Source organism: Pagrus pagrus, assembly GCF_965226575.1.
Source record: "Pagrus pagrus genome assembly, chromosome: 9".
Lineage (NCBI taxonomy): Eukaryota > Metazoa > Chordata > Actinopteri > Spariformes > Sparidae > Pagrus > Pagrus pagrus.
The window spans coordinates 1,419,622-1,441,877 of NC_140193.1; the positions used below are offsets into that span (position 1 = coordinate 1,419,622).

Here is a 22,256-nt window from a genome sequence, read left to right on the forward strand (position 1 = left end):
TCCTGTATCAAACAAGCGAACAATGAGGATTTTCTTCATCCTTCTGATTGAAATATTTCATATATACATGACTACTCTCTTACTAAAAGTGTCTTTGGCCAGCACAGAGTCGGGCAGCTCGCAGAACGGTCCGACGCCCACAGCGTTCTCTGCGGCAACACGGAACACGTAGAGCGACCCCTCATTGAGTGGAGTCACGGTGTACTTCAGCTCCTTCACTGTGGTGTCCACAGTCTGCCAGCCTTTACGCCTGACGTCACGCTTCTCCACCACGTAGTTGGTGACTGGTGAGCCTCCATCTCTCTCAGGAGCTGTCCACTTCATGTCGGCGCTGTTCCTGCTGATGCTGACGACGGTCAACCAGCGAGGAGCGGTAGGAGGGTCTGCGGAGGTCAAGACAAAGATTCCATGTCACTCTGTTTAGTTTTCTTCACAGGTGTTAATAAATAGCTGAGATGTTGGCCAACTGTTTTCTTACACCCCTTAAAATCAAGAAGGCCCTTTGCGACTCCCTGTGAAGCCTTGGTGACTGCATGTGGGGGTCTGGACCCCCAGGTTGGCAAATTTGTCCGTGTGGACTATGAGTTTGATATGTTGCGGCTGTTTTGTAACTCACTGAGTCTCTCTTTGCAGAGCACTGGGTCACTGGGCTCGCTCGGCTCGCTCTCTCCGGCCACGTTAACAGCTCGCACCCTGAACGAGTACTCCTGCTTCTCCATCAGGCCCTTCAGGAAGTGCTCCAGGATGTTGATGTCCTCTGCCACGTGAATCCAGTCCGTGGTTCCACTCTTCAGCATCTCAATGGTGTAGCCGTCGATCTTGGCTCCGCCGTCGTGCTCCGGTTTGGTCCACATCAAAAAGCAGGAAGTTTTCGCCACGTCCTTCACCGTGGGTTTACCAGGAGGCCATGGAGGATCTGGAGGAGTCAGAACATGATGTTACTAAATGATTTTTTTTTTTTTAAATGCCCATACTGACTTAAAGTGAGAAGGTAAACATACCAATAGGATCTTTGACAAGGATTGGGTCTGTCTCCTTGCTGGGTTTTCCAGTTCCAGACAGATTCTCAGCCAGGACTCTGAACTTGTACTTCTTCCTTGTGGGAAGACCTTTAACTCTGCAGAGGAAAACATATCACATCAGCACAAAGAAATCCAACAAAGAAGCTCAGTGTCAGACTCATTTCAGGAGGTAGACTCACCTGTAGTTGGTGTCTTTGATGGGCAGCTTGTTGCATCTGATCCACTTGTCGTGGTCAGGTTCGTATCTCTCCACCCAGTATCCGGTGATGGGGCTTCCTCCGTCCTCGTCAGGCTCGTACCAGGCCAGAGTCAGGGAGTCCTTGGCAATATCTGAAGCTTCCAGCTTGTAAGGAGCTCCAGGAGTGTCTGAGGACAAAACAAATGTCTTTCACATGTGCTGATAATCTCCAAGTACACATGCTAATGAATCTTTAGTGAGTTAGCTGGCTTTAGCTTCATATTTACTGTGAAGTTTGATGTTACGTTTGTGATAGTCTTTGGTCAGGTGACCTACCGAAGGGGTATCTGGCGATGATGGATGGGTGCTCAGCTGGTGGGCCGACACCAAACTGGTTCTCAGCAAAGACTCTGAAGACGTATTCCTTGAACTTGACAAGGTCCACAGCTTTGTATGTGGTCTGTTTAATGGTGGAGGACAGCCGGTGCCAGATCTCGCTGTCGACAGCTCGGCGCTCCACGATGTAGTTGGTGACTCTAGAGCCGCCGTCGTCACGTGGCGGGTTCCAGGCCAGGAAGGCAGACTCGTTGGTGATCTCGGAGATGTCGAAGGCAGCGGGAGGACCGGGCTTATCTGTGTGAGGAAAGAACATTTAGATTTAATTAACCAGAAGAAAGCCACCATGAAAAACGTTTAATTCCTCTTCTCCGTTGTGAACTGGTCTTACCAAGGATGTTGACATCGACGGTGGCAGTGGCGCGGCCGCTGCTATTGGTGGCCTCAATGATGTAGGTGGAGCTGTCGTCTCTCTTGGTCTTGGTGATGGTGACAGTGGAGTGTCCTGGCTTTGTGTCGATGGACACCCTGTCATCAGGTTTGAGGACCAGGTCGGCCTTGGTCCATTTCACACGAGGTTCGGGCTTACCCGTCACCTCGGCGGGGAGTTCAATCTTGCTGCCAGCCTTGGCGGTCAAACCAGCAAGTAGCTTGGCATCCAGCTGGATCTCTGGAGCCTCTGCATGGACAATAAGGACAAAGGGTCAGTCGGAAGTTTGCAGTTTAGATGATGATTAACACAAAGTTTAAGTAAACTAAAACTTTATCAAGAACTGCTGGGCAAACAGATGAACCTTTTTTATTCTATTCCATCTTTATAATTACTAACATGAATATTTACAGATTTTATTCTTTCATAGTTTAATTAATTGCAACAAATCCTCCTCACTCTACTGCACCTTTTGAACATGAGAGGATTAAAGTAATGTCTTGGTACCTTTGGGATCAACAGCCTGGATCTCGTCTGTGGCCTTGCAGGGCATGCTGGCTCCGAGTCGGTTCAGGGCTCGGACTCTGTAGGCGTACCACTGGCCCTCAATCAGACCCGTGACCTGGCATTTCAGCTCTGGCACCATGTCGCCACAGGGCTCCCATTTATCGGTTCCTCTCTGGCAGCGGTCAATGTTGTAGCCTCGGATGCCGGTGCCGCCATCGTACTTGGGTGGCTCCCAGGTCAGGAAAATGCCGCTGGCTGACTTGTCTCTCCATCTCAGGTTCTCTGGAGGGTCGGGGATGGCTGGAGGGCAATAAGACGGAGGGGTTAGAAAGTTCAATAGGACGTTAATCATGCTGTGCACTTCTTAAGACCTTAAATCTTATTTACTTTCTTTAAGTTCATTAATGAGACATTTTTGACTTACTGGCAGGAGAGGAGACATTGACGGGCTCGTCGATGTACGCTGGCTCTCCTGGTCCACACTTGTTGCAGGCAGTGACCCTGAACAGATACTCCTTCCCTTCAACCACATCAGTGACTGTGAACTCCAGATCCTGGATACCTGTGGCAACCTGAGAGAGAACAGAGAGAGAGACTTTGAGATTGCTGTCAAATGTACAGAACTCTGTACAGCACCACGATCTAAAAAAATCTAAAAAATTTGAAAAGATGTCTCGACTGTGCATTGAGGTTGTAAATAATGTCTTTTAGAATCAATTTGGGATCTCGGGGCTTCTGGAAAAGTACGCTGGACTTTAGTTGTTTAGCAGAATGATGCGAGGCTGTTTTGCTGTGAAACTCCAGAAATGTTTTGTGGACTACAAAACTTGGCCTGACTGGGAGGAGATAATGACTGGATTTTACTTCTTTTGGGGTGAACTGTTCCTTTAAAGTACACTTGAAGAACATGAATTGTAATCATCAGCTGAGTTGAACACAGATGTTGATGACGTACCTTGACCCAGGTCTTGCGGGACATGTCGCGTTTCTCCACCTGGTAGCCGGTCAGAGGGCTTCCTCCGTCATGCTCCGGAGCCTCCCAGCTCAGGTGGACATGCTGCCGGGTCACCTCCACGACCTTAAAGTCTTTTGGAGCACTGGGCGCCGCTGGAGGACACAAACACAAATGCAGTGAAATCTAAAGCTTAACAAAAAATAAAAAGTTTGGAACCAGAAAAATACAATCGTTTTTCATCATCGTACCGATGACGTTGACTTCGATATCTCCAGAGACGGATGTTACATCATTCTCCAGCTGCAGGGTGTAGGTGCCTTTGTCCGGGCGGACACTCGGTGTGACGATCAGTTCTGTGTATGTGGACTTGGTTGTCATGGTGACACGTTCGTCAGCAGTGGTCAGCTCCTTCTCTCCGAAGGTCCACTTGGCTACGGGAATTGGGTATCCGGTGATGGGCACTCTGATGGTGAGAGGGTGAGGGACGATCACCTCCAGGCCGTCTCTGAAACCGCTCAGGTCGAAGGTTGGGCCGACTGGGGAGGGGAGAGGGAGGCATGATGGGAACTCAAACGTTATATGTACTGTACACAGTCGGTATGAAATTATTTTCTATCAGTTTGCCTATTCAGACAGTTATGGGCCTCCACTGCAACGTGTGAACTGTCGTATAACTGCTACAATAAACATAAAGAATCACTGATGATGAAACTCTTACAGTGTGGGTCGTCAGCCAGCAGAGGTCCGATGGTGTTTGATGGGTCAGAGAGTCCAGCAGCGTTTTCAGCAAACACTCTGTAGTTGTACTTGGTTCCGTATTTCAGACCAGGCACCTGAAACAAAAAGTCAAGGTAAAACAAAATAAAATTTGAACAAGTGAGTGAGTGAATTTGTGAATAGACCCATATAAACCTCTCAAAGAAATGAGCCTTAATCAGGATGTTTTTGAATTGTTAACTGTACCTTGTAGAAGAGGTCGGGGCAGAGACGAGCGTTGCAGCGGAGCCACTTGTCGGTGCCATCCTCACAGCGCTCGATGATGTACCCGGTAATCATGCTGCCTCCGTTCCTCAGAGGAGTCTCCCAGGTGAGTTGAACTGAGTTCTTGTTCTGGTCCTGCGAGACCAGGTTCTGAGGAGGACTGGGAGGTTCTGCAGAAGACAGACAAAAGAGCAAATGTTACTGGAACTGAGGCAGAGACCAAGGCGACTCTTTTATTTCAGTTTGTGGTGGGTTTTCATCTGTTTTATTATATGCAATGTATCTCATGGTTAAGTCTGCGTATGTTAATGGAGGCAACAATAAAGGTGAGTTGAAGCTAAGCCACGAGAGGGCTTTCAATGTAAAGCAGTTCATGGAGGGCTTTTACTGGCAAGACCTGCAAGCCAGAAGGTTTTAATACATAAAAATGAATATAATAATACAAACATATTAGCCAAAGTAACAGAATTTATAATTTCATTGAACTATTAAGTCTGATGAACCTTCTCCAAACTAACTTACCGATTGGATCCATGATCTTGACGGGCTTTGAGGCGGCGCTGGGCTTGCCGACACCAGCTTTGTTCTCTGCTTTGACTCTGAAGATGTACTCTTTGTTCTCAATGACGTCATTAATAATGGCGCTGAGCTCATCAGCTTTGGTCAGCTGGACAGGCGACCACTTCACCGACGTCCTGTCACGCAGCTCGATGATGTAAGAGGTGATGGGTGAACCTCCATCCGACTCAGGAGGCTCCCAGGAGACAGTGCAGCCAAACTTGGTGACGTTTCCAACAATCACGTTCAGAGGAGCCTCAGGAACGTCTACAGGAAGGTAAATGGGACGGATCAGTAAACTGAGGGCGACATTCTGGTGTTCAGTGAATTTGTTCACACGGAATTATTTATTATTATTCGTGTCCAATTCGATCCACCAACCATTTACCATGAAAATATTATGAAAATAAAAGTAATTCTTACCAAACTTGTTCTTGGCTTGTACAGGTTTGTCGGTCTCTACGTTGGGTCCACTGCCCACCCGGTTTCGGGCGCAGACTCTGAACAGGTACATGGAGTCCTTATGGAGTCCTGTCACTGTGTACTCGGGACTCTCGGCGTGGTCTGTGGCCAGCGTCCAGGTCTTACGCTTCACGTCGCGTCTCTCCACCGCATAGCTGATGACCTTGCTGCCACCATCACTCTCGGGCTCCTCCCATGCCAGGCTGACCTCACCATCAGCTGTGTCGATCACCTGCAGGTTCTTCACGGGTCCCGGGACATCTACAAGGACATTTACGTTACATTAATGTATTGGAAACAGTGTAATACCAATTTTTACATTTTTTTAAATCCTCATCTGTGACACCACCTACAACACCACCCTTTCATCACTTCCCTGGAGATTTAACAACCACTCACATCCCAACGACTGTTGTTTATACTCGGCCTGAAGTGACTCTAAGGACGGCTGTCATAACAGCCAGGAGCATTAATGAGCCAGCTGGTGTCAATGGTCTTGATAACGACGCCACAGAGGTTTAATACCTGGGATTCCCACCAGTCAGTCAGAACTGAGAATTGATGAAAGCCGAAATGTTTTTGCCAAGGTTGAGAAAAAACTTGGTGATATATCGGTGCTATTATAAACCCATATAGTAAAATTTATGTCATTCTTACGAAGATATTTCTATAAGTGGTTACTTTTTGTGGCTCTATTTGATAGGACAGCTTGAGACATGACAGGAAATGGGATGAGATTGGGGGAGATGACATGCAGCAAAGGCCACAGAGGTCGGACTCGAGCCCTGGGCGGCTGCTGTACAGGGGGCGCTCTTCCAACTGAGCTGTGGCGCCCCTTAACACTGAAAACTACCAAACCCAATAAGCCTCATGCTGCATTAAAATTTGAGTTGAGTTGTTTATCTGACGGTTAAAATGCAAATATTTTGGCTTAATTACACTGAATGATGACTTCGGTAAAGCGTTTGGCTTCAGGCTCTTCCACATCATCTATTGTCATACACAACGTGGTCGTGTCTGAAACCAAGTATTTATTTATTATGAATTATGTAGAAAATTTTAAATTTCCCAGTTATAATAATGACGTAGACTTGATCTGATGTGGACTTGAGTCCTTTTTCGATGACTTGCAACTTGACTTGACAGAAAATAAATGATTCATGTACTGACTTGAACTTTAAAAGTGATGAGAGTGAATTTTTTTTGATTGAGAAGAAATTAAGAAATGAATCCACTAATGACTCGAGTCACCTGTCTGGAAACAGGTAATATAAGTTCTAACATCTAACATTAGTGTAACTTTAACATCTTGTTGACTGATTATGTATAAAAAGTTTCGGTATCCAGTATTTTTTGATTATGTTTGTGTTAACTTGCTTTAACTTTGTAGAAAACCTGCTGCAGTTGACCAACAGTTGGCCTATTTTTGGTCCGTCGTTAGCAAACACTTTTAGCTTTCGAGAACTCACCGATGACCTGCAGGTTGATGAAGGCCTCTCCTTCTCCGTGTTTGTTCTTGATGATGATCTTGTAGCGGCCCTCGTCGGTCTTCATGGGGTCCTTCAGCCGGTACTCTGTGCGGTCGGCAGATGTGTGGATGTTGTCTTTCGGCAGACTCAGGTTGTCGTACAGCCAGTCTGCCTTGGCCTGTGGGTAGGCGCTGTAGGGGACGGCCATGACGATGGGCTTCCTGGCGTCTGTGACGTAGTTCTGGTCTGTGGTCTTTATCTTAGGCACAGCTGGAGGAGGAGGGGAGAGTCGGTAAGTTATACTTCCATTAGTCTAACCAAACATGTCCTTACATTCACAACATGTGGTTATTATTATTCTTATTTCCTGAACTCTTACCTGCCAGCTCCAGCTTGGCCTTGGCATCTTTGTCCTTGGCAATGACTCTGTAATCTCCCTGATCTCGAGGTCTGATCTCACACACCTGCAGTCTGTGGACTTTACCCTCGCTCATCATCTGGTATTTGTCTCCCTGGACGACCGTCATGTTGTTCCTCAACCACTTGACCTCCACTCTGTCTTTGTTCAGCTCCACCTCGAACACAACATCCGAGCCTGGAGGTTCGAACACGTCCTGTGGTGGTCTGATGATCTCCACCGGGGTCTCTGTAGGATGGAAAGGGATTAATGAAGAGTTCATCCAGAGTAGGAACATAAAAATAGTTCATACAGAGTAAATTCTGACAAACTTTACCTTCAACAAAGAGCCTGGCTCTGGATCTCTTGTCGTCCACACCACAGGCGTATTCACACTCATCATCCGGTCTGCACTCTTTGATACGTAAGGTGCACATCTTTCCATCTTTTTCAAATATGTATCTGGGGAAAAAAGTATGTTATTTAAAAGTGAGCATGATACACTGCAAATCTCAAATACGAAGCCATGTGAGTTTCAGGGTGGTACCATGAAAACCATGAAAATAAAAGAAAATCTCTTCTGTGAAATGACGGATCAGTTGTAACTTTAGCAGAAAATAAGTGTTCATGTAGGACCTCATCATTCACATGAAGAGCTGATTGAGAAAATAACTTTCCATGGCTTTTAAAATAAACTTATATTGAGTTTATGAATGAGGTTCTGAGGGTTCTGTGGTGACGCACCTTGGTCCTTCTCTGATCTCACGTCCGTTTCTGTACCACTTAACCTCTGCTTTCTCTTTGGTCAGCTTGCATGTGAACTCTGCATCCTCGAACTCGGTGATGGTCTGGTCCTTCAGTTGTATGGAGAAGTCTGTCGGCGCCTCGCTGATGATCAGCTCTGCGGTGGACTTGCTGTCTGCAGCGGCGACTGCAGTGTACTCACCCTCGTCGGCCAGCTTGCAGTCTTTAATGGTCAGCGTGTGCTTGTCTTTGTCAACTCTGTAAACGATACGTTTGTTGAAGGTGATCTCCTCGCCGGCCTTCATCCACTTCAGGGTGGCATTGGGCCTGTTGACTTTACAGGAGAAGCTCACGGTCTTCTTCTCCTGAGTGTCGATGTCCTCCAGAGGAACCACGATCTTCAGACTCTCCTCTGAACAACACAAAACACCACGACAGACACATGATCAACACAAGAAACAGTGTTCAGTGTTGTAGAAAGAATCCCAACTCATGAGGGATCCGAAACAAAAGACTTAAATCTCATTTGTTTCTGATCTTATTCACATAAACAGCCTCTGAATTGTGAGACATCCAGTGTAGAACAGGAAGTGGGTGCTGCTTTACTTTTGTTTGCAAGTTATCAAACTCTAGTTTTACAAATAAAATTGAGCTCATCACAGAAAAACAGAGGAGATAATACGTATGTTCGACCCACGGCAGTTTAGGTCTTCTGTAATTTCTGCATTGTTATACATGACTATGTGTTATTAATATAATATGTAATATGTTATTAATAAAAAGATGAACCTGAAAATGAATATGTTAGGCTGGTAATCGCAGTATTTTATTCAATATGTCCCTCAGTTAGTGATGGCTTCTCTGTTTAAATACTATTAATACTTTAGATTCTGTCTCCAATGAAGTAATTAAAGTAGTAGTAACTAATGAAGTAAACCCCATCTCTGTGAACCACTGACCTTTGACAGAGAGGTTGCAGGAGCTCTTGGCGTGCTCTCCTCTCTGATTGGTCAGGTTGATGCTGAAGTTGCCATCATCTCCCTTCTTGGGGTCTCTGATCCTCAGGGAGAAGACGTTGTCTCTCTGGACCATCACGTACTTGCTGCTCTCGAACAATGTCTCCTCGTTCTTCAGCCACTTGGCCTTCGCTCCCTCTGTGTTCACCTCGCAGTTCAGGACGACTTCCTGTCCTTCTTTGGCCTCCGTGTCCTTCAGTGGAGTGATGATCTTCAGTTTCTCTGCAGGACAAAGAGACACCGGAGACGCTGATGAGCAAAACCTTCTGAGCCTCATTGTGTAGATTTACTCAGACCGCTGTTATTAGTGTTAATGAGATCAAGCTCAAGTCATTAAGTCTGTTGATTTCTTTATGTTGAGGGTGACGGTGAAGTTAAAAACACTCAGTAAACAGTTAAAAGTAGTTTTTGTTAAGGCTTGATTTGATTTAATTAGTTAACACAAAAGCTGGAACAAAATTAAACTAGAAGTTGAACTAACATAAAAAAGTAAAATTCAAAGAAAATAAAATTGTAGAGAAAATGTATTTATTTATTGATTTTTATCTTCATTAGATGTTTTTTTTTAAGCTGAAACTTAACTAATTAAACTTGAAGTGAAATGTATGATGAAAAATAGAAAAACACAAACACTGTATACGTTTGTTTACAACACCTCACACATCTTGAATCTATGGAAGCTCGGTTTGAATTTCCAACTCCAAATCATGATCGGAAGTTGACATTTTTATTTACTGCGGTCGATTCAATTTACTTAATGACTTAATTTAATTCATTAATTTCATTTTTTTCATTTTTTTCTTGACATGAGTATTTTTTCATGACGTTTCATTTATTCTTTTCTTCCTCTAGCAGGAATGTGCTTATATACATTTGTTCTCCGGTCTTCTGTGTAATAATTATTATTATCAAACAAGGAGAACATTTAAAACTTGAGTGAAAATGAGTGAATTAGCTCCAAAAAGGTCTAAAGCATTTACAGTGATACAAAAACAGCATTTCTGTTTCTATTAATTAAACTTATTTAAAACTAGCTGGTATTTTTAGTGATGCGGGTAAACTTAAAGTTTTCCCCTCTTGACTTTATATAAAATGAGTTTGTGGGCGGGGCTTACCGAGCACAGTGAGGTCAACGCTGGCTCTTGTCTCTCCGATCATCACCACGTATCCGCCCTCGTCTTTGAGCTCGCAGCTCTTGATGACCAGAGTTCGCCTCTTGCCATCACTCACCATCTGGTATTTCTCTCCTGCCTCTAGCTCTTTGCCGTCTTTCATCCATTTGACCTCAAAGGTTTCCTTGGAGACGGAGCAGGTGAACTCCGCCTTCTCGCTCTCAACCACTTCCTGGCTCTTAGGCCGAGAGATGAACTCAGCAGCCAGTTCTGAAACACAGGAGGCGCCGCCGGGGAGCGGAGGTTAGTTTGGTCTGAGATTGGTTGATTTCTATATTAAAGCAAGTTTTTATATTTATAAATGTAATGCTTTTTAAAACCTTTTCAAGATATTTTTGTAACAAATTTAAGCAGATTTTTGAAGAAATCATCTTTTGCATTCAAGTATTGCAGGAAACTGAAAGGTATATCGTATGTTCGTGGTCCGGTGCAGGTTTTATGTGGGAATATTGTTATTACAGTGAGTTTAGGTTCATCTACATTTTGCCAACAGGTAAAAACAAAGTAAAAAGATTTGTAATATCAGAAATGTGGAAGTTCGCTCAGAAGATTGTGACAAAAATAAATTCAAAGATAGATTAATGACATTTGATCAAATGTTTGAAGCAATTAAGACCTCACAAATTCAAATTGAAGACTATTTAAACGTCAGTAATGTATGTGTAAAACTTTTTGAGGACGTGCAGACAACCTGAATCTGTCTATTAACTTCATCTGGTACCAAAAAGAGAAAAATCAGAACCAATCAAAGTAAAAACATCTAAATCTTTGTTTTTGGAAAGTTCTGTAAAGATGAAGACGCTTGGAAATGATCAGAAAACATTTTCTTTTCATACCATTAATCTTGAGGTTTGCGGAGGTTTTGATGCTGGGACTCAGCCTGCAGTTGTACTCTCCAGCGTCAGCAATCTTCAGGTCCTGGATGAGGAGGATCCTCCTCTTCCCATCAACGATGTTGTCGTAGCGGCCGCCCTCAGGCAGTTCCTCATCTCCTTTGTACCAGGTGACATCAGCGCTGGGTTTGGAGACCTCACAGATCAGCTTCACGCTGTCAGTCTCAGTTCCCTCCACGTTGGACAAGTTCTTGATGAACCTCGCCTCCTCCTCTGCAATTAGAGAAACAGACGCAGGTCAGATATCAGCTGAACATCACAGCTGAATTCAGGAGTCTTACGTGATCGCAGTGGGTTTATTCTTACCGATGACGGTGAGCATGCCGGAGGATTTTGAGGTCTTGGCGTCACATTCGTATTCAGCCTCATCGTCAAACACAGACTTGTGGATGATGAGGGTGTGTTGGCGACCTTGAGCGACGATTTCATACTTCTTCCCCTTTCTAATTTCACTTCCATCCTTAAACCAGCGGACCTGCGAGGCAGCAAGCACGAGGAGGTTCAACACAAATATGATTTTAAATGTTGCTGTAATCATAGTTCATCTAAACAAACAGACGAGGCAGTGTGCTCACTTTGACGTCCTCTCTGGAGACTTCACATTCAAACCTGGCAGTTTCCTTCTCTTGGACCTCGACATCATGCAGCGGCTTCGAGAACTCGATATGTGGAGCTGTTGACACGCAGAACGAAGGATTAACAGGGTGAGTCACTCACTTCTTACAAATCCTCAGGTCTAATGAGAATCCCTTAACTCTGGTACGGAGAATCCTTATGTAATATAATGGATTATCTTTTTTAATACCTTAAAGTTTAAAGTCTTTTAGCATTTGTGAATTCCTTCCTGAGGGCTTCTTCACCTCTAATGTCTCTTTTTCCCTTAACTCTAATTAGAGTTTTCTTTATTTTAGTCTTATAAAAGGATCCGTAACATTTATGGTGTTTCTTGTAAAGAACAATTTATTGAATTCAGAAGTTTCCGTCACTTAAACAAGCGATTCTCCCCGTACCTCTGAGGGTTTCTTTAGTCTAATCTTTTGGCTTTTATGTGAGCTCCTTAACTTAACTGAGGTATTTCTAATCTTTTCTGGGGGGTTGCTTTACTCTAATTTCAGGTTTTAAGGGGGTAACAAGGGAGTCTTTAACTTTATGCAGGGTTGGTTACCACTTATGGGAGATCTTCTAGGGAGGGACTTTTTTGTTAGGGATCCCTAAACTCCGATAAGAAGTCCACTAACTTCTACAGACGGTTCCTTAACTCAAACAAGTGATTCTTTACTCCATTTGTTTGGGCAACCTCACTCTTTTGAGAGACTCCTTGGCTCTAGTGAAGGTACCTTTAACCTCACAGGTCCTTTCAGAGTGTCCTGTCATAGACGCTTTTATAGACGATCCCTTAACATTAGCCGAGGTCCCTCAACGCTTATGGAGGGTTCCTTGTCTCTAACAAGGGGTTCTTTTGCTTTTTCAGGAGGTCCCTCAATACCCTTATAAATGGTCCCTTAACTCTTATGAAGGGTCTCTTTTGGTGGATTTTTAACTCTAACAAGGGATTCCTTTGATTTTTAGAGGTTCACTAAGTCTTTTAAAGGGTTTCTTAACTTTTATAGAAGGTCATTAATCGTTTGTAGGAGTTCCTTGTTGTCAACTCCAACACACAAATGTAAACTTCCTTAACTTTTTAAGTGAATCTTTATTTTTATAGCGGTCCCTTAACCCAGAGGAGTAATTCTATATTCCTTAAATTAGATTTAAAATTTTTGGTGGGATTTTTAACTTTAATCTAAAGTTAACTTTAACTTTAATTAATCTCTTTACCCTCACAAGGGATTATGTTTTTTGAGGGGTTTCTTAACTCTACTTGGTCTTATAACATATTACTTAATTTTTATGGGGGATAAAATAGCTTTTATAAGGTTCACTTAAAACATTTTAATGATCTTTTACTCTAATGATTTGTCCCATTACTTCTGTGGAGGGGGTCTGAACTAGAACTTTAAAGCGGGTCCTTTAACAGAGATGTTCCTCAACTCTTAGAAAGGTTCCTTCAATAACATGTTGTATTTCACAGCTGTACTCACGTTCAACGTTGAGGAAGCAGGAGGTTTTGAAGTCTTTAGCGTCACAAGTGTATGTCCTTGAGTCGTCCAGAGTGCAGTCGTGAATGAGCAGCGCTCTCTTGCGGCCGTCGACGATCATCTCGTACTTCTTGGTCTTGCGGATATCCTGTCCGTCTCTGAACCATCGTACCTCTGCGTTCTCTCTGGAAACTTCACACTCGAGTGTGGCGGTGGTTTCCTCCTCCACCGTCTGGTCCTCCAGAGGCTTCGTGAACTCGACTGCCGGCTCTGAATACATGAAAAAAAAAAAGAAGCAGCGCAGACGTTTAGTTTCTACTCTGCTGAACTACAGCAGCATAAACACAGCTTCTTTTCCTTGTTTTTAAACCCAATGCAGAACTTTCATTGAACATCTGCTGTTTTTATAATGACTTCATACCAGGCTGGAAAGTGTTTTGCCGCCCTCTCTGGTTTAAAGTGTCAGATACATTTCTCCACTGTTCATAAGTGTGCTCTGTTGCACCTGTAACCACGCCCATTAGTGATGTCACAGTGTAGTAACACATCTACGATCACACCTCTGCAGTAAGGTGAGATTTCAACTGGACGTCAACAAAAGTAGGATTTTCAGAGACTAGTCTTACCTCTGACGATGAGGTTGGCGTCGGTCTGGAAGTCTTTGGCGGTGAGTTTGACTTGTCCAGCTTCATTCAGCTGGACGTCCCGCAGGGTCAGGCTGTGGACTTTATCTTCTGCCTTCACCACCACCTGTCAGATTCAACAGAGTCACTCAGCGAGGGCTTGACGTGCCCTGAACATTGTCTGAAGGTCCAACAGTTTCCACAAATGATTGGGTTTAACATGCCCTGAACATGGCCTGTAGTCCCAGCATATATAATATAAGTCACAGAGTTTAATATGCCCAGACCTTCGCCTGCAGGTCCAACAGAGCAGGTGTCTTGTCTCCCTCTCTACCCAAGCTGTTCCTTCACTCTTAGAGGGTCATTTCACTCTAACTGCTGGTTTCTTTAAGCGTTGTCTTGAAGTCACTTCTGATGAGTCGTACTGGCCATTTAACTTCTAATAACATCAAATGGATGTCCCCCTTGCAGCTATGCCCTGAGCAGCGCCTGATAGGATCAACAGAGTCAGTCAGATTGAGGATTTTACAGTCAGTGATCATTTAGGTGATTTGGGGGATTATTTCCCACAACTGTGTCTGTCAGGACTATATCATGGACTCAGGGCTAGCGAGATCATGGTTTGATCATCTAGTATTGTCTATGAGGTTCAAAGGACAGACTTTGTGTTGTATTGCCCTGGGTTGCACCTGTCAGGCTAACAGAGTAAGATAACAGTGAGCCTGTGTGTTTTATCATCATCCCGTAACATCGTCTACTACATTTACCCTGAGTTTTGTCTGTGAGGTTGAATTAAGAGTGAAGTTTTGGGCTGTCTTGTCTCCAGCACACACACAGTCAGTCAGCTGAGCCCTGACAGCTAAAACGAACGCAGGCAGCTGCTTTCCTTCCCCCGATTTAAACTACAGACCTTTGACACCTGACGGCTGATTTTACCACATCCAAGACTGTATATCACACCGAGCTGTCTGAGCCCACAGCGACATTCTCCGCTGAAGGAATTAAACATATGGTATTTCTATTACTGAAGTTGTCATTTTACCAATCTTTGTTTTTCTTAAAGTTTAACACAAGAAACATGGATACAGTCATCGCTATTTTTTGGTGTTGTAAGATAATAAAAACATCTTTACTATACAGTTAATCATCATGTACTTTTCTTTGTTTTTCTTGGATCATTTTGCAATTGATCTCTTTCCTTACCAAATAAACAGCTAAGAATACTACGAACATTTTATTTTTCAATGCCAATGAGTTAAAATTCAGTTTTAAAAATGTGTTTGTCGATGTTTTAAAGAGGATACACCAGCCAGGTAAGTGTGATCGTATTTGCTTCAAATGATTTTTTGTTTTGTATTCGGGGGTTAATTACGTTAAAACAGCACAGCAGCTAAACTTCTCAGTTCAAATTTCAGTGAAGATGAATCTAAAATCTCAGATTAGTTCTCGTGTTTTTCAGAAGGTTGTGTAGTTTTCTTATCTACAGACTGGAGCACTTTTATTTATCCAAATGTCGCTTTAACTGGTTTTTGTTAGTGTGGGCTTGTTTGGTGACAGTTTGGGCCATTTTATTGTTTTATTGGCCTCCTGTTGGTCTGTTACACCTCACTGAAACTACATATGTGGCCGGACAAACTGTTGTGTTTTATGGGATTTATTTACTACTTTTAAAGGCTTAATATCAGACTTTAGCCGCCTCTAAACCTGGATGTTTAGAGGCGGCTAAAGTCAGGGATGACTGTGGTTTTAAACTCTTTAATAAGACTCAGCTCAGTCATATTTTTCTTAATCTGCTTGCAAAATGTGTTTGTTTCCTTTCATTTCGTTTTTCAGATGTAACAACACGAACCAGTGTCATCGTTTGGACGGTAACAATCTATTTAATTTCCGTTAGTTACACTGATGTTTACAGGGAATAGTTCATGTATGCTGCATCCAAATAAATAACACTAAAACTACTTTTTTCATGTAATCACTTTATATTAACGCTTAAATGTGGTCTGCCAAACAGTCAGACAACAACGAGCAGCTTTATTTTGAGGTGTGATGAAACAGTTGATGGAGCGTGTGAATGTCCACCATATTGAACATGTAACATGCAGTCAATCACACTTGCACAACCCAGAGAGAGATCGTGTTTCTTAGCAAACCTCAGAGTTCTCAGGTTACATCCGATAATCGAACTAATCCTGCGTTATGACTGGATATCATTTCAGGGCCTCCACCACGCAAGCTCTTTTCAACTCTTATATCAGCGTGAAAGCAGCAACGATTTCAAAACATGCACAAACATTTACAGCACGTCCCGTGTTTTTAAAACTGAAGCTGTCAAATAGCTCCTGTTGCCACCTGCCCTGCGCCTCAACCTCCCGCAGCTGTTAAAAATAACCCTGGAGAAACGCTTGCAGGGCAGAAAAGCCTCCCTGCCTGCGTTATCACAAAACAAGGATCGAATGCTCAGCTGGAATCCTGAAGCTCCACCAGCAGGCCCTTATATGAAGACAGACTGAAGCTGGAGCAGCATGGTGCAAAGAAAACCGAACATTGTGTACAAATACAACGGGGAACAGCAGCTCTGGCTCTGGACCAGAACCACCACAAGGCCTGAAGTCTTTATAACTGAATGTCAACAGGTCTTGTGTGTGTCGGGGATGGTTAGAGGAAGTCAATCAATCTTGAGCCTGTCTGTTACAGAAAAAAGGTGAGGACTCGGTCAGGTGTGTTGGGACTTACTCTGTCGCTTGGTTCCAGCTTTGTACCCCCAAGGAACCACTCGACAGCGATGCCTTCGTATGACAGCTCGCACTCGAAGGTAGCCGTCTCTCCGGCGGTCACGGTGACATCCTTCAGAGGCCTCATCAGGCCGATCACTCGGGCTTTGGATTGGGGAGAAGACATGGTTAGTCCACCCCCTCCCGAATCAGGTCAATAGATCCAAAAAATCCCAGAGAGAAACGGCTAATCCTCAACAGCTAATCCTCATGGTGTGGTTGAGCTGAAGGCAGGCCGATGAGCCCTCAGGACAACTGAAGCCAGCTACCCTGGGACTTGGCATTCGGGGGGCAAGCGCATTAGCATACGACCTGCCGTCAGATGTATATGGCTGCCACAAACCAGTGAGAGACAGGGTCGCGTCCTCCCCCCTGCCAATCACTGCAAACCTGCTCTAGATAAGGCATGTGGCTTCTAAAATAACCGAGGGGCCTGATTGGCTGAGAGCCACCTTCTGCCAAACCCATCAGGAGAAGACAATCTGCTCCTGTCAATCACCAGCCTGCAATTTTCCTGGAAAAGGAGGATGTGGCACTCCCGGCAGGAGTTACCCAACGTCACACTGCAGAAAACGCCGACATCGTGCCTATGTTGTAACGCTGACATGTAACCGGTGTTGTGAAAGTTTTGGTTACGCGAGCCGGACTGAGATCCAGTATGTCAGTTTAGATTAACAAGCAGCATCAACTATTTACAACGGGCTTCTTCACATTCCTGAATTAAAGCCCCTTAACGGCCAGTTAAAGGCCGTGTGAAGTGTCAGTGACAGCCAGTTGAGAGCTGGACTGTCCGTTTAATCAGCAAGCTGTCAGTCTGAAGTGTTTACAGTCGTTATCTGCTCTGCCAGAGTCGTCTCTGCAGGCTAAGCGAGCTATCACATCGAGGTTTTTAAAACTATATCTGTTCACAAATTTAGAAACCAGGAAACCAGGTCTGGATCTCTAACAATACATTAATAAAATATCTCTCTCAACAAGTGATTTGAAGAGATCAGTTTTTAAAGACTGGAGAATCACTTTTAAACTTCCTTATGCAGAATATGCCTAAATTGCACTCATCGATCATCGTTTAATAACCTGCTCATCTCAGCTTTCTGTCTCTATTAATTAAATGTTGAATTTAAAAACTTAAAACATAACTTCAGATTGATCCTTCTGAATAAATTGTTTGAAGTCTTTGTACTTTCCAAAGCACATTTTGTATTTTATTCTAAAGCAAGAAACCTGTAAAATGATGTAATTACTACAGTTACATATAACTGAATATTTTTCTCTTATATTCAGTCAGTGGCTGCGATTAAATTATAACATACATATTGGCTGAATTTTGTTGTAGTTGCATTAAAAAACATCCTAAAATATGAGAATGAATGACTTGTTAAGATGCAGGTTTCTGCTGCAGTGTATAATTTAAGTGTCTGTCTTACTGGTGCGAATCTCAGCAAGGAATGAATCATACACAACCTCAAACTAGCTTTGATGGGTCCGAACAGAGAAATGATTTGCTGTTAACTTCTAAACAAACGCACCTCATCTGTGTTTCACGAGAGACTTTATCTCAGCCTGATAACTCTTCGTCCATGAGAAACATTTCTTTTTGTTGTTGGAGCAGCTCACGTCTGTAGTGTGACATTCACTTTTGAATGAATATAAATGCTGCTATTAATTGACAATTTGCATGAAATTAATCAACAGTTTCACATTTTTGGAAAGGTGCTCTCTGGCTTTCTTAGATGTTCAGATGGTACCACAGGAGGTTTTTTTTATTTATTTATCTTGCTCTCCCAATGGGACAGTTTTACCCAAATGGAAAGCATCGAGCAGCAACTGGTTTTGAAAAATCAATAAAGATTCGACCTTGTCAGCGAAGCACAAAGTAACACAAGTGTCGTAAACCAATCAGGATGAAGAAGATGTCTCACGACAGCATATAAATTCCTTCATGAAGCTAAAACCAAAATCTGGTTGATTAAGTAAAAGTGTGCAGGATCAGAGGCATCACTCCGATCCATTCATTTTTAGCTCACTACCACAGATGTTTAAACCAACTGTCTCTGATTTATGTTCATGTTATTTCTGTCACCTTTGACTCTGAGCTGAGCATTCGATTTGGCATTCGCTGCCGTGAAGTCGACGCCTCCGGCCATGTCCTTCTTGCAGTTGTAAAGGATCAATATGCGTCGGGCTCCCTCCTCCTTGATCTCCACCTCCTGAGAAGAAAAATTCAAAGTACAAACGAGAAGTTGAGGAAATTGATAAATAAAATTGAATTGATGTGATTGAGTATTAATGAAACATAAGGAAGTCTGCTCTCAGATGAAGTTGAATTATTTTCATTGGCTTTTTTCTGGTTTAAATAAAAAAGACTTCTCAGTCAGTGTTTAATCTTACAGCAGACGGGTGGAGTGTCTCTCCCTTCAGTTTCCAGGTGGCGTGAATGTCCTCCTCTGAAATCTCTGTCTCAAACTTGGCTGTCTCGGTCTCTGTGACCTCCACGCTGTACAGCGGGCGAACAACCTTGATTTCACGCTCTGCAGAGGTTCAAAAAGACGTTAGAGAAAACCAAACAGAAGGTGAAAACTCACTGAAATCTCTCAGAGAACCCAGAGAACAAGCGAGAACACTTTCATGATGTCGTTCACAGTGAAAAATACAGCTGTGTGTCTGATGATCGGTGGAGTGAATATAGTGGACATGAAGATGTGACAGTTTGGGCGAGAAGCTGACGCTCTCTTTCAGAGCGACTTACAATTTGTGCAAAAGCAGAAGACACGGAGGAACTCTTGACAATAACCCAACACTATAAACATCTCACACTATCAACTGACTCTATAAATGTCTTATAACTGAATTCTTCATGCTTATGAAGACATTTAGGAATCAGTTTAATCAGTTTAAATTTCCAAATGCATTTCTTGTCAGCTGTTAAAAACAAAAAACTAGAATTATTAAAATTGTATTATGAGTATTATTTCTATTATTATTTGTATTAATGGTATTAGTAGCAGTAGCACTGGTAATTAACATACAAGTATTTATTAACTAGCCACAAATCAACAGGTTACAAATGTCGTACAAATTTGTACGATTGGATTATAAACAAATAAATAAAGATGATAAATAGAGATAAAGCTGTAAGCTGTTGTAATTTGGTCGTAAAAATTAAAAAAGTTCTAATTCATAATTTTTTATAAAAAGTTTATGAAACTGAAATTTTGCAATTTTGTTAATTTCAAATTATGTAAAAGATGTTTTACAAGCGTTTACAGAAATGTTGGGCTTGGTTTTACGTTTTTGTCTGCCTGAATTTAGTTTTTAAAATGTTCATTAATGCTCAGAAGGTAATGTACAGATTATGCTGGGAAAGAACTTCTTTCGGGTTAAAATTACGACTTAAATGCAGACTTTTTTTGCAACCATCCAAAAATATTGTTAACTATAGTTGTAGCGGTAATACATAAGTAGACATCTGTTAATAACCAACTTTAAAAAGGTGTTAATATGATAAACACATTATAAACTAATAGTTTGTACATTTTTAGTTTAAGAGCGCTGATTTTAAATAAAAAATGTATAACCGACTATTTAAATATTATAACATGCATATGAACACTGATACGGACATCTGAGAAAAGAGACATTAACATGAACGTTACATTCACGTCTCCATTATTACTTCAGAGTTCATACAGTGTTTCTATATGTTGTTATAATGTTTACTGTAGATGTATAGGGTTGGATTTTCCTCAAGTGTTCTGATAAGAAACACTACAAACACTCAGAGTGGGAGTACAGGACACAGTAATGGAGGATGGGGGAGATGAGAGAGGCCGTGGGCGGGGCTTGATTCTGCAGTCTTGACCGCGGGCTGGGGGAAGAGGCCGGATCGCTGCAGATTTTACCTTCGATGTTCAGGTCGGCTGTGGTTTTGTCGGTGCCACAGTCGCAGGTGTACGCGCCCACGTCGCTCTTCGCCGCCTTCTTGATGACCAGCATGCGCTTCTTGCCGTCTGATTGGAAGAGAATGTTCTTGGAGGGATAGATTTCGCTACCATCTTTGAACCATTTCACCTCGCCGGCTGCCTTGCTCAGCTCGCAGGACAAAATCACCTCGTCCTTCTCGACAGCGGTGTAGCTCTGGAGCTTCACCGTGAAATACAGGTCGCCCTCTGCAAGAAGGCAACAACAAAACCAGTAATAACCAGGCATGAAAACAGTGGTATAGAAGTATGGAATCAATACTGAGGGTCGTCTTTCTGGAAATTTCTATCATGACCTCATCCTTTCTATAACTGTGCCTTTGACACGATTCAACCGCATCCTTCTAAAAAAAAATACTAACCAAGCACAGTGAGCATGGCCTCTGAGGTCTTGCCCATGGCCTCAACTTTGATCATTGAGGTGTCGTCGATGGTGACCTCCTTGAAGGCCAGTGTGTGGACCTTTCCGTCCTCTGACATGTGCACCACTTTGCTAGGGTGCAGACGGATGTCGTTTTTGTACCAGACCACTGGGATCTTTTCATGAGAGAGTTCAACACTGAACTCTGCTGTTTCACGTTCCTTCACAGTCACGTCTTTAATCGGCTTAATAAATTCAAGACGAATACCTGACAAACAGAAATTATGTACATAGAGGGGAATTACATTAGACACAGTTGGTAAGACACGAAAACATACAGACACAAATGGTGACAAAGTGCCTAAAAAGTGCTGCACACTCTTTGTGATGAAAATATAAGATCAGCATTTTTACTGGTTGCTTTTCCTCGATTGCTTGCCTCAAGTCTCTGTCAGCATTTACCTTTGATAATCAATTTTCCAGACGTCCTCTTATCTTCAGCCTCAAACATGTATTTGCCTTCGTCTTCATATATGGCAGATTTCACAACAAGAGCGTGTCTTTTTCCCTCCACCAGGAGTTCAAATTTATCATCATTTGACAACTCCTGAGATCCCTTCAGCCAACGGAAACTTTTGGGTTCTCTAGAAATTTCCAGCTCGAATCTCGCCTCATCCTTTTCGTACACATGCACATCAGCCAGCGGTGTAAGGAATGAGACTGGTAGCTCTGTTGGTTCAGACAGATTTACATCAATATCAAGGCGAAGATGGGGTGGTCACGAACAAAAGCTTCGGCTCAGTCGTGCTTTGTTTAAGATAACAAGAAAAACTTTAAATAAAAAGCAAGTTTTAAGTAAAAAGTGAAGCAGAAAGAAAAATCTTGTGCTCAAGACAACCATAATTGCTGTGCTTGGAAAATCTGTCATGACTTTGCAAAAGAAGGTAGAGTGAGGAAGTGAGAGCTCACCCTTCACTTTCAGGTTAGCAGAACACTTGGCGTTGGCGGCGGTAAACGCCACCTCGCCTGTTTGAGGCACTTTGCAGTTGTACAAGACCAGAGTGTGTTTGGCTCCATCCTCCACGATCTCAACGTCCTGCAGGAGGCCCGACAAACTTCAGCATTTCAGTAAAAACACAAGTAGAGCAGCGTTGTGGTACATCCACTTTCATTTGTTGGCTAACAATCTCATACTTCATATCTTAATCCTGTTCGGCTATGTATGTGAAATTTTTGAAACAAAACTTCAGGATTCTGAAATCTAAAAATCTATGTCTGGGTTGAGTCGAAATGAAAGTGAATCGGACCACCGGTAAGAGAATA

At 42.9% G+C, this 22,256-nt stretch overlaps 1 protein-coding gene across 7 annotated transcripts in view; it reads right to left on the reverse strand.

The window, feature by feature from the left end:
- LOC311262617 (titin-like) overlaps positions 1-22,256 on the reverse strand; it is a 204,782-nt gene that overhangs the window by 84,903 nt on the left and 97,623 nt on the right. For 6 of the 7 annotated variants that reach the window (XM_084362161.1, XM_084362160.1, XM_084362158.1 and 3 more), the window contains 29 exons: positions 20,495-20,761; positions 18,984-19,123; positions 18,676-18,802; positions 16,555-16,697; positions 13,825-13,948; positions 13,202-13,468; positions 11,696-11,793; positions 11,427-11,595; positions 11,064-11,333; positions 10,171-10,437; positions 8,999-9,277; positions 8,040-8,451; positions 7,633-7,757; positions 7,278-7,544; positions 6,899-7,168; positions 5,391-5,690; positions 4,932-5,234; positions 4,392-4,579; positions 4,147-4,261; positions 3,677-3,964; positions 3,429-3,580; positions 2,898-3,045; positions 2,474-2,773; positions 1,928-2,215; positions 1,537-1,833; positions 1,202-1,388; positions 1,002-1,117; positions 617-916; positions 84-383 (listed from right to left, as the gene is read on the reverse strand). In XM_084362161.1, coding sequence (XP_084218287.1) covers positions 84-383; positions 617-916; positions 1,002-1,117; positions 1,202-1,388; positions 1,537-1,833; positions 1,928-2,215; positions 2,474-2,773; positions 2,898-3,045; positions 3,429-3,580; positions 3,677-3,964; positions 4,147-4,261; positions 4,392-4,579; positions 4,932-5,234; positions 5,391-5,690; positions 6,899-7,168; positions 7,278-7,544; positions 7,633-7,757; positions 8,040-8,451; positions 8,999-9,277; positions 10,171-10,437; positions 11,064-11,333; positions 11,427-11,595; positions 11,696-11,793; positions 13,202-13,468; positions 13,825-13,948; positions 16,555-16,697; positions 18,676-18,802; positions 18,984-19,123; positions 20,495-20,761 — 6,507 coding nt within the window. The remainder of the gene's footprint in view (positions 1-83; positions 384-616; positions 917-1,001; positions 1,118-1,201; positions 1,389-1,536; positions 1,834-1,927; positions 2,216-2,473; positions 2,774-2,897; positions 3,046-3,428; positions 3,581-3,676; positions 3,965-4,146; positions 4,262-4,391; positions 4,580-4,931; positions 5,235-5,390; positions 5,691-6,898; positions 7,169-7,277; positions 7,545-7,632; positions 7,758-8,039; positions 8,452-8,998; positions 9,278-10,170; positions 10,438-11,063; positions 11,334-11,426; positions 11,596-11,695; positions 11,794-13,201; positions 13,469-13,824; positions 13,949-16,554; positions 16,698-18,675; positions 18,803-18,983; positions 19,124-20,494; positions 20,762-22,256) is intronic. The other variant, XM_084362159.1, reaches the window with a different exon arrangement.